We start from the raw sequence: 12,429 nt of genomic DNA, 5'->3' as shown, positions 1-12,429 counted from the left end.
ACACTTTCTACTGCTTAATCATTTTATGTATTTCTGATGCATCCATTACATATTATTTTCTGTTAGTTAAACAGCAGATACTCTATCCACGAAAGGACATTCAGTTATGTTGCAGCTTGGTAAAAGATTGATGGCATTTATATAAGGATGTATACACATTAAAAATAATGGCAACATGAATAGTACAACTTACGATGTCCTCTTTCTTTTCCTTCGCAATACTTGTTGTCATCTACACCACAAACTGCATTAAGCACAGGATCCACATGTATGTCCGCCCGCTGTATTTCAATAACATGGGCAATATGAAGCTGGCATTCAGGCTTTAGTATATTGGCATCAAATTTGAGTTTTAGGCACTCCTCCATGTGACCCCTATCATCATTATTTAGATACTCAGGGCACAGAACTCTCATCTGTAAAGTAGGCATGGGACTCAAATATAAGTATTTTGTGGTATACGTGTAATTCAATATAATGATTCTAGAAATCCATGAGTAACAAAGTATGTATAAATACAATGTGAATTCTTAAATATTCCACTAATAAGATTCACTGCCAATTGCACTAAACATTTTTCACTGATTTATACTAGAAGTGTAATTATTAGTCCCTGCTTATATAATCCTACAAGATTTACAATATAAAGACTATTCATAAATTATCCTGTCACCAATAAGAAAACCTTAATCTACCTGTCTCTACTCAAAATATTAGAAATACCTTACACCTTTTGCAAACAAAGTTTACAATAAAAATCTATTTAAGAACCAATATTTTGTAACTTACATCATCTTCACATTTAGCCAAAAGTATTGGATCAAATTTGTAGTCCAAAGCAGCCAAGCGTGCCATTGAGGTCACCTGGTGTCTACAAGCTGAGCTAAGTTTACTTCCAGGCAGTTGTTCCTTCAAAAAAAAAAAAACAATCTTTATTAATAACTGCATTCTTTGTCTAAAGCAAAAGAAAATAATACTGTTCTTTGGACATCAAATCCAAACCTTCAAAAAAAAGTATTATTACACAGACTGATCAAATTATACGAACAGTTTTACTCAATAAAGACGATAGACTCACATACAGGTAGCATGAAAGATTTTATTCTTAAAAAGAGAATTTTAAGTGGAACAAGGTCAAATTTCAGCACTTACACAACTAAGCAAAGAAGAAACAAAAGGGAGTAGATTTAAAGTAAAGGCAGAAAGCAATGCAACTAGAGTCAAAGGGATCCTGCTACAATAATATAAGAAACTACAAACCATGCTCACCTTCAAGCATTCAGTAAGCTTTCCATTAAGATCAAGTTCTGTTTGGCTATTCTGCTGTTCTTCAAAAATGGACAGGCAAAATTTAGCCATATCTTGTCTACAGGCTTTACGAAGCTCAGGATTCAATCGAGAGTCTGTTGTCTGTTCCACCATTCGTCGCATAACTACAAGGCGACACCTTGAATCAAAATTGAGTTCTTCCTTGTGCATCTGCAAAAAAGCCTTTAAATGTAATTCACTGAATTATGTTAGTGAGGTGATTAAATGTATGTAAAACTTCATACATCAATCAAAGTTTAACAATCCATGCTTTTTGCTTTACTCGAGCTTCCAAATGCTTCACAACTTTAATAATGGATCTCTCTACAATCTTTATCATTAAGAAAAGCCTCAAAATTAGTATGTAATAACTATCATCATTGGTAGTATGATTTTTCACCAAATTATTTTCTCAATAACTAGTTTTTTGCATTACTACTTTATATTTTATTTCATTCCTTCTCACCTCAGTGTAAATATTTTCTCCATCCACATCTAAGTAACCTATTCAGATGAACCATAAGAGTTCATTGGAATCATTCCTGTGGTGCATACCTCATTCAGAATTCACATGTAATAAGAAATCAGGACCTGAAAAATCTGATCACGTTGCCTGGCTCTCCAAGGCATTAATTTCTAAATGGAAGCTTTTCCAAGATATGATGAAGGCTGAGTTTCATTTAATCATTCATTTTCCAAGGGCATAAAATTAAAACCTCAACTCCTAAACAACATAATTTCTTACTACTGCAGAAACATAAATAATGAATTTCTATTTTGCATTCTAGCAAACTGGAAACATGTTTACATTTTGGCTAAAGCTTCTTAAACGTACCTATGATGGTGCTCAGTAAAATGGTTTAATCAAACTACTGAGCTGAAAATAAAATGAATAAACTGAAAAATCAGGATTTCTGATGAAATTTCTTTCATCACACAAAACAGCTTTTACTGTTACTCTGGTACTGCAGGTTGTAAATTCAGAAACAGCACATGGATCATTCATTAAATCACAATAAGCAATGTGACTACATTCAACGCATAAGCAAGATGAAATGGCATCATCCTGGTGTTCTTTTTGACAAGTTCCAATGTCCAATAGCACCAGGTGACTCAAAGTACCATAGCTGGCACTGTACAGAGGATATGGTTAGAATCAGAAAACAAAAAACAAAAAATACTAATAAATGTCTGCAATTCAAAACCTTGATTTTATCAATATGCCATGTCCAACCACAGTGTAAGTCACAATTTTCATACATACAAAACAAAAAAAATACAAGCATTTGCACTTTTCTTGATTCAATACTTGCCCAAATCACTCACCCTTAGACAAAAAAGTAATTTTCCAGAATCTTCTGCACGACAATGTTGTTCAATCATTTTTCTACATGCAGTAACAAGAACAACATCAGTCCCAGGATCAAGGTGCTCTTCCTGTTCCCTCAAGAATATAAGTTTGTGACAGATACTCGTTAAGTTACGCCGATGATCCCTCAAACACTCCAAGACCTGAAATATTTGCATGAATTGTGTATAAGAATTTTTACCTCAAGACTATGTACAGGGGTATTAGCATTTTTGTAGTAATGCAAGTCTTCTTGATAGTACTTTAGAAAATTTAAGAATGATTCAATTAAAGTAACATCATTTGCTTTCCAGATTTCTAGTACCATTATTCTAGCATTGAATATGATAGAGAAGTTTACAAGATTCATGCAACACTGGAAATAAAAATAAAAAATGGTCATTCAGTTTTCAAGTAACAATGGTTACCTATTAATGCTGTAATCTTAATGCTAAGCTGTAATAATTTTGCTTTGTTAAATTTTTTTTTCTTTTCTTTTCATAAATTATTCTTTAATTAAATATAACTGCATACCTATCACTGTGTGCAGAAATAATGAGGAAATTGCAAAACTGAAATTACAAGCTGTATACTACTACACTGCTTTAAATTTTCATAATCTAAACAAACTGAAAACCTTGTTACTCTGAAGTGGTCTAATACTACATATATTTATACACACTTGCATACATGGACTGACAAGTATAGTACATATAAAGTGCAATACTTAATGTATCACTTAAAAATGTTATTAATGAAAATACCAATACCATATTAAATAACTTACAATAATTCTCAGTATGCAATCTCACCTTGAAAATAAGCTCACAAACTAACAGAAAATTCACTGTTAATGGTTAATTTAAAATCACTACCTATTCTCGATAATATACATACAAACAAGTGCAATGAAACTTCCTTTTGCCATTATTTTAAAATCTGAAGTAACATTAAGACTTACTATAATGTAGTACGTATACCTGTTCTGTAATGCAAGCAAGCAATTACAATTCATTTAATTAAATAACTTGGAATTTCTGAGTAAGCACTCACAAGGTAAGTAAAGAACAATGCTTTCATTTGTAAGATAATTTTTTTCACAAATTTTTTTTCATGTTTAAATGTAACAATCACTGTAAGTACATAATCATATGTAATTGTACTGTATGCAAGAATATCTAAAAATTAGAACACATCACCATCTTTAATTATAGAAGCGAAGACACAAAAGATCAGCAAAACATGCCAAATGATCAACTCAATCTTGCACATAACCGAGAATTAAAGGTCAGTTACCCTTTATACAAAGAACCCCACAATTACAGGTTTACACAGGCAAGCATCAGTTGCATTTGTTTCCCCATTCAATATATATAGGCAGTCTCCAGTTAGCAGCAGGGGTTCTATTCAGACTGCTTGATAACTGAAAATCACCAATAACCAAAAATCAGTGATTATGTGGTGCTTATGGTGCCGATAACCAGATTTTGGCATCTATAACCAGTTAACCCTTTAACGCCAATTGGACGTATTAAACGTAGATATAAAATGACAATTTGTCGAAAATTGCATTTTTCCTAACTATACAAACCTGAGGTCCTTTAACAATAGGAAGTAGCTAGCGGCAGCTGGAACGGTCGTAAGCTTCGAACAAGGGGAGAACGGTAGTTAACTGCTTGTCCGACAGTCGCGCGGAGAACAAATCACTTTTGCTTTTGGCCCATGCAAAATACGCAGAGTGAGGGGTGGCATGAGGAGGGACTATATGTAAAGGACCTCAGGTTTGTATAGTTAGGAAAAATGCAATTTTCGACAAATTGTCATTTGTTCCGATACGTAATACAAACCATCGGTCCTTTAACAATAGGAAGACTCACTTCTTGGTGGGAGGAATCTGAGTCTTTTGATGAACAGACTGGTGTTCGTCCATCCCTGGAATGCCTCCCTGGTCGTAAGAGCGAGGGAGGGATCCAAGCCTCTGTCCGATTGATCGGGGTGTGCACCGCAGGATCAATGGTCAGACCTCTGGGCCAGTACTAAGAGAGAGGCAAGAGTATCTCTTCGTACCAGCAAGCAAGAACTTGTTCCTGTTTGCAAGAGGCAACATAAAGTATGGGTTGTCTCAAGCTGGCATCCACTTCCTCCCCCTTGTTGGAGGAAGTGGTTGGATATACGCTCACTATCCTAGTGAAAGGGATAGGATGGGGCTCTGTGAGTAGCTCACCTGCATCTTGTCCTTATCCAGGCAGGGATTACGACCGTGTCCCTCTAACCACAGGGTAGAGGGGAAAAAAAAAAAGATGGGAAGAGGAGCCAGTCACACTCTCATTCACTCATCCATTCTTACGGTCACACCAGGACTCAATGCTGTTCAGCCTGCGAGAGTCTGGGTTCGCTACACAACGTGTTGAGCAGCCACCACGGGTCCCAAGGAAAAAGATCCAAGGACCTGTGGGCAATATCCCGAAGGTAGAAGGAAGGGCATGTGGTCTGGTTGGACCAGACCCCTGCCTTCGGTACCTGCGCCACGGAGAAGTTCTTGCGGACAAGGCAGCATCTCCTTCGCATCGAAGGCGGTGAAGTCCATTAGGGAGGGGATTGTGAACGACTCGAACCAATCGTCAGGGACGAAGGGTTCTGAGTCTTCGCTACGAAGTTCGGTACAAAATCGAGCGTCACGGATCCCCATCACCCCCTGGATGCTTGACTTCGGCAGGCGAAGTCATGCAGTTCCTCAGAGGAAAAGAAGGAAATAGTCGCATGACCTATCCCTCTCTTCACTACTTTCGGTGATGTCCAGTACCCATACTGGTCTGTCCGTTTGCACGAAGTCTCTCGCATCCTCCTATCCCCATGCAGCGAAGTTCTCGGTAGTGGATAGGACACCGACACTCCATGGTGGGTGTCGATGGTATGGGTACTGTGACAAGCTATTAAAACGAAGTAATGATTGCTCTGTAACAACCGAACTAAGTCAACAGCATAGTTCGTAACTGACTCAGGCGCTCTGACAGCTGCCGACTGACTGCGTTCGGTAGGAGGCAAGTTGTCCAAGCATCCGAGTAAGTCACGTGACCTTCGCCTTAAAGGGTTATGCCGAGAGACCAAACAAATAATGTATTTGTTTGTCACCAATGCCGGACAGCGAGGTGATGATTCTCTTAAGGCATGTGCCCAACAGGCGAAAGTCAATTGCCTTCTAGAGACCGAGGTCCCTGAAGGCAAAACATCTCATAGTTGTTGAATCTCAGCTAAGGAGAACAAACAACACTATGTACCGTTGAAGACGAAGGTAGATATTGAATGCAACCTACGTCTTCACAGACGAATCGAGAGAAGGATTCTCAAGATTCATAACCTGTGCTTACAAATGACTGAAAACGCTAACCGCTATTTCATTGCTGTCCGGTGAGAAGTCGTAGTTGCAATGAAAGCGGGGCGTTCTTCAGTAATGAAAACACAGGGGAAAGCCGCCTGAAGAACTGCTTCTCATGGCTGAACATTTGGAAGTAGAGCTGTCAGGTCGGAGAGTAGGCGATGTCTTCTGACACATCTCGTAATTCGGGTTGAACAATGAACAATTGTACACCTACGAATACGAGATATTTTGAAGACAAACTCAGATGTCTGCAAAATCATTCGCATTATCGCAGTGCGATGCAGCGGGAGACTTGTACAGACTTCTGTTACCGTGCGGTAAACAGAAAGATGAAAGAGTCCAAGAGATATCTCTGTTGAAAATTCTCGCAATGTCGAAGGCGATGGAATCTAGCGTCACAGCAGTAGATGGTCCTTCATTATTGCGAGAATCCCCGTTAATCAGAGACCTAAGTCCATGATTGTTGGGCAGAGATACGGTTCGGTAGTCAATCAAAGCAGGGGAGAGAGAGACATAACTGACCGTGCATCTCGGAGGCCCAGCTGATACTGAGCTGCTATCAGGCAGTTCAATACGCAGTAGTTGAGCCTGAGCTCTCACTGACTCGTCATCCTGAGTTGCCAGGTAATCCATTATTCCACGAAGGAATGCGTTCGGCTAGAACTATCGAGCATAAAAGATATGCTCGAGCAATTATATTTAGGCGAAACGAATTTCGGTAAATATAAAAGTTGAAATGGTGTTGTCATGACAAAACCATAAGTAGATAATAAAATTGAAACTGAAAAAACTCCTGGAGGTTGCAGGCAACCCCGAGTTGCAGTTCAATTAGAATACTTCTCTTCTAAGTCGCAATCCGTAGATTAACTAGGATATGCGCTTACCCCTCGGACAATTCAACTGCTTAGTAGAATCATGGTCGCGAGGTTAATATATGTAGTATATTTTGTAGGATCTGAACAACGATCTCCATCTAAATTCTTTCCTTCAAGAAAACAAAATAAGGATTGGAGATCGACCACCTTCGATCTCTATCAAAGAGAGTGAAGGAGAAGTCTTCCTCGAAGGAAAGCTTCAATGGTGAACAGAATACTAAGACGATAGTTCAAGCCAAACTGGATATTCCCCTCCGATCTTCTCTATTCCAGGTTGGTCGCCTACTATGAGATAGTTTCTTTCAGCAGCAGTCTTCTTCCCAATGCTAGAAATTCCAGGAATTCGAGCGTAGGCGAGGGGTTCCCCCCCGATTTATCGTGTAACATATCGGGGATTCTCGTCTCGCTCACTTTGGACCGTGGTCTCGCCTAAGTGTTTGGAGATCGTAAAAAACTCGAACACTCTGAATGCGCTAGAAATTCCGTAAAATTCTAAGCAGTCTGCGAAACCCCCACCGAATTCGTCAAACGATATCGGCTGGTGGTCCTCTCGATTCCCGTAGAAATCGAGAATGGGGCAGGATCCCTCCTCAACGACCGTGCTTACGTCAGGTAGGACCCGAAGGTCCCCCCGGTAGCGCAGTCCCCAACGTGGGATCCTACAGAGAAATCTCTGTAGGATCCCTCCCCTTTCCTCCGTAGCCATAAGGAGAGAGGGAATGGGGGAGGAATTGGATACTCGCTCGCCTTCCCAGTGGAACTAGCAGTTGGAGAAGAGTAGAAGCAGCCACCGCCTTGCGGCGATGGCCTCTCAAGAGTCTGGGAAAACGTATGATCGTCAGGAGGAAAACGTTTCCCGCGGAGGGTTACGAACTCTCCACTGTTAGGTAAGGGTCTGCCGCCACTGTGAACGTCGTCTGGGCGAGGTGGGGCTGATTGACACCTGACAGGAGAGAGCCAATACCGTCCTCCGACTCATTCCAGTCCTCGTCGAGGTCGAAACCTCTCAGGAGGACCGAAGGAGTATTTAAATACGGTGTCCGAAGACACGTAGAAACGCCGCTGTCGCAGTAGAGGAGGTGGAAGTAGTTTGATCGACTCCGGCCAGAACTGAGAGAGCCTTCTTGTCCGGAGACGAGAGACTCTGGTTCGAGACAGAATCGGCAAGCTCCGATCGCGGCAGACCCACCGCCGGTTTGGGTTCCCTCTCGGGCCCCAAAACGACTCGAGCAGAGACGTTGGCCTCTGCGGTGGGAGCGGCAATCCTTCCGCAAGGTCATTATGCTGACGAATCAGCTTAATGACTTCTGCAAAATTCCTCTGTATCTCAAGGAGTACCGCCGTCTTCGCGGAGTAGGACCGTCCAGGGGGTCCCTCCAGCAAGAACAGATCCCGAGATACTCCTCCTTCAGAAGGAGGAACAGCGGCAGTGACCTCTGACGGTCGCCTCCAGCTACTGGCGCGTAGGTCTGGTGCGGTCCTAGAACCGTGCCTGGTCCATACGGCGTCATAGCGGGATCGCGAGCGGCGCACCTCTCGCGATCACTCATAGGTACCTCGCTCCTCCCGGTGTAGCCCGAGGAGGTTGAAGGTACAGAAGAGGCAGACCTGACGCTCCCCCCTAGCTCGCTGGCAGGACCAGCGTGCTTGGAGGGCTGCTGCTGATCGTCAACCCGCGGTGGCGATCGAGCAGCAGGCCTAGCCTTGCCGCTCGCCTGGGGCGAGAGGCTCGGCTGAGAATGTCGACGCTGATCTCTAGCGTCAGGCGAAGCTGTTGCTGCGGTTACCGTCTCCGGCCGGCCGGTCCCGATGGGAGCGGCGTCAGGTGACCTGCTAGGCTCGCTGTCGCGGTGAGACCGGCGAGCGTCCTCTCGGCGCGTCGAGCCGCTGGTACCAGCCGTGGCTGGTACCGACGGCCGCGGGACCCCTTCCTCGCCTCAACCCGTGGCTGGTCAGCGACCATCACGTCAACCCGAGCAGCCAGCTGGTCGCTGCGAGAGCGTCCACTGGCCTGGCGAGAGTCGTCTGCACGACTCTCGCCAGTCTTCTGCTCCGCGCTTCGGTCTTGACGGCGAGCGAGCTCGGGCGTCAAGACTTTGGCTGGACGGTCTCCCGCGGGAGACCGTCCACTCGGTACTTCTCGCTAACGAGAAGCCGAGGCGGATCCTGGTTTAGCGGCAGAACCGCTAGAACCAGGCGAGGAGTGCCAGCCGAAGCTGGTACTCCTCTGGTCCCCGTCTTCTTCTCCTTGGTAGAAGAAGAGACGGGCCCTGTTTCCCGAGGGAGCAGGAGGACCAGCAGAAGAGCTCCCCGAATCGCCGGAGCGAGACGGGCCCTTAGAAGGTCCCGAAGGAGCCTTCTTAGGGGGGAAAAAAAACCCGGGTTACCAGCTGGTCGCTGCAAGAGCGGCCGCTGACCTGGCGAGAGTCACTGAGCGGCTCTCACCAGCCTTCTGCTCCGTGCCGCGTCTTGGCGCTGAGCGAACTCTGGCGCCGAAACTTGGCTGCACGGTCTCCCGAGGGAGAACGTACACTCGGGATCTCTCGCGAACGAGAGACCGAGCCGGAACCTGGCGTAGCGGCATCGCCCCTAGCACCAGGCGAGGAAGTACCAGAGCTAACCGATACTCCTCTGGTCCCCGTCTATCTCTTCCTTACGGAAGGGGAGACGGGCCCGCTCCCGAAGGAGCAGAGGACCAGCAGAAGGACCCCCCGTCCCACCGGGGTGGGACGGGCGGGCCCTTAGAAGTTCCCGAAGGGAGACTTCTTAGGGGGGAAGGCAGCCTTCTTCTTCTTCGGCTTATGGGCCTTAGAAGTCGAAGGGGAAGAGGCAGCAGCAGACGATGAAGACGAAGATGACAGCTTCTCTTCTTCCTCTTCCTCGTCAGCTCACGCAGGGACAGTCGTCAGGTCCTCCATCCAGGCCGGAGCCGGGGCTATTGCCGAGGCAACACGGCCCGACTGCACCTGTCCGGAAGGACCTGGGACTGGGGAAGACACACCGTGGGCAGGACCAGCATGGACAGGCTCAGGAACCAGGAGCGACAGGAACAGCACCAGCTCAGGAGCGGCAGGAACAGCGGCAGCGGTAGACCCAGAAGGGACAGCCAAGCCAACAGCGGGAATCACATCAGCGGCAGGTACGGCAGGCCCAGCGATCGCCTCGTAGAATCATCGGCAGCCAGCGGAACCTGGGTACTGGCGGCCGGTCCAGGGGAGGGAGCATTGCTGGAAACAGCGGAAGTCTGGGGCAGGCAACACGAAGAAAAAAACAGGCGGCCGGCGGCAACACCCCCTCGGTACGGCGGCGGCCCTAGTAGCGGCAGACGGCGTCACCGACACAGCATGGGGAGTGTAGACCAGGAGGGGGGGGAGCAGCATAAGCGGCCGTGGTAGTAGTGGAGACCGCCCCAGACCTCGCTAGACGCTGCAGCAGCCCGTGGATGCTAGGCACGCCCTGCCGCCGCGGTGGTCCATACCTGTCCAAGGTCGTCTCCCACGGATGTAGCACCTGCGGTAGCATAGATAGATTAGTAAGAGGGGTTCCCCTCATGCACGGGGGGAAGACATGCCCCCACCCCGAACGCAAGGAAGACCCCAAATACAAAATACAACGAAGAAGCTGAGCGGGGGGCAGGAAGGAAGACGAAGAATCGGATACCAAGGGAGTCACGGGAGAGCTTTCCGACGACTTCCTGGCAGACCTTCGCTTCCCCTCACCCCCGCACAGCAGTGAAAAGTAATATGAAAATGAAACAGAATACTGCCCTTGCGATCACTTCATAGAAACTTAAAGGGGAAAAGATCAATTCCCGGGTAAGAACGGAAACTTGATCCAAATAATATGATGCTATCATAAAATATATGATGAAAATGAAACAGAATACTGCACTTGCGATTTCACTTTCACAGAAAATAATCGTAAGGATCAATTCCCAGGTAAGAGCGAAAATTGATCCAAATTAAATTTATGCAAATAAATAAATGAAAATGAAAAGAATACTGCATTGCGAATCCACTTTCATTGCATTTTATCATACAAAATAAAAGGCTCGTGCCGAGTGCAATCACGCTCTCGGTAACGAACGCACAGGGCAAAAATATAATGAAAAAAGTACTTACATTTTTCAATTACACACTTTCGCCCAAAATACATGACTCGGCGCGAGCGCGCCCCCGCCCTCCCCGGCACCGGACATAATTCAAGGGTTCAATTCATGAAAAGAGAGGAAATCGCCGCATCTACGGCGATAGCTCCATGTTGGTTCATAATTAAGTAATGAAAATGAAAACAGTGTACTTACAGTTTCATTTTCAAGTCAAACAAACCATTAGTAGAAAACACAATATAAACAAAGCATACGACGATGAAGCGGGCAGAGAGCGATGACGAACACGTCCTTCACACCCACGGCCGAAAGCAAAAGTGATTTGTTTACCTCCAGTCGCGCGACAAGCAGTTAACTAAACCTTACCGTTCTCCCTTCGTCGAAGCTTACGACCGTTCCAGCTGCTGCTAGCTACTTCCTATTGTTAAAGGACCGATGGTTTGTATTACGTATCGGAACAATTGTCTGTTGGGTGCCGATTGGACGTATAGTATGTCGATATAAAAAAAGTTTTTTTAAAAACTCGCGGAAAAATAGTTATAGGCCTACTAGGCGAAAACTTTTGAATCACGCGTCTTGGGGGATGCTGGGAGCTCACGGATCTAGGCGTTGTTTTGTTTACAATCATACCCAGGCGCACAAGCGCGAATTTCTTTCTTCTCGCACTAAAAAGTATCAGCGACACATCTCAGAAATTATTTTGTCACTGACATAATTTTTGCACCATTTTATATTAGCCGTTACATGGAGTATTATATATGAAAATGTGCGCAATTTTATGTAGAATACAACAAAAAACAACTCATGGTTGTAGCTTTTATCAGTTTTGAAATATTTTCATATAAATAACGATAAGTGCCAAAATTTCAACCTTCGGTCAACTTTGACTCTACCGAAATGGTTGAAAAACGCAATTGTAAACTAAAACTCTTATATTCTAGTAGTTTCAATCATTTACCTTCATTTCGCAACAAATTGGAAGTCTCTAGCACAATATTTCGATTTATGGTGAATTTATAAAAAAAAAAACTTTTTCCCTATGTCCGATCGGTAACTTGCGAAAAAATCATAAATTTTTTCGTCTGATTGTCGTAATATTTGCACCATTTTAAATTAGTTGTTACATAAATTTTTATATATGAAAATGTGCACAATTTCATGTAGAAAACAACAAAAAACAACCTATGGTTGTAGCTTTTATCAGTTTTGAAATATTTCCATATAAATAACGATAAATAGAAAAAATTTGTCCTTCGGTCAACTTTAACTCGACCGAAATGGTCGAAAACTGTAATTGTAAGCTACAACACTTACATTATAGTAATATTCAATCAATTACCTTCATTTTGCAACAAACGCAAAGTCTCTAGCACAATATTTCGATTTATGGTGAATTTTTTAAAACAGCTTT

At 44.2% G+C, this 12,429-nt stretch overlaps 1 protein-coding gene across 1 annotated transcript in view; it reads right to left on the bottom strand.

The window, feature by feature from the left end:
• The window catches only part of LOC135214793 (Golgi apparatus protein 1-like), a 109,345-nt gene that overhangs the window by 16,711 nt on the left and 80,205 nt on the right, over positions 1-12,429 (bottom strand). The window contains exons 15-18 of the mRNA XM_064249155.1: positions 2,635-2,820; positions 1,270-1,479; positions 790-909; positions 194-416 (exon numbers count right to left, since the gene is read on the bottom strand). Of these exons, the coding sequence (XP_064105225.1) occupies positions 194-416; positions 790-909; positions 1,270-1,479; positions 2,635-2,820 (739 nt within the window). The remainder of the gene's footprint in view (positions 1-193; positions 417-789; positions 910-1,269; positions 1,480-2,634; positions 2,821-12,429) is intronic.

Source organism: Macrobrachium nipponense, chromosome 46 (genome assembly GCF_015104395.2).
Source record: "Macrobrachium nipponense isolate FS-2020 chromosome 46, ASM1510439v2, whole genome shotgun sequence".
Classification (NCBI taxonomy): Eukaryota; Metazoa; Arthropoda; class Malacostraca; order Decapoda; family Palaemonidae; genus Macrobrachium; species Macrobrachium nipponense.
This window is presented reverse-complemented; position numbering and strand designations above follow the sequence as displayed.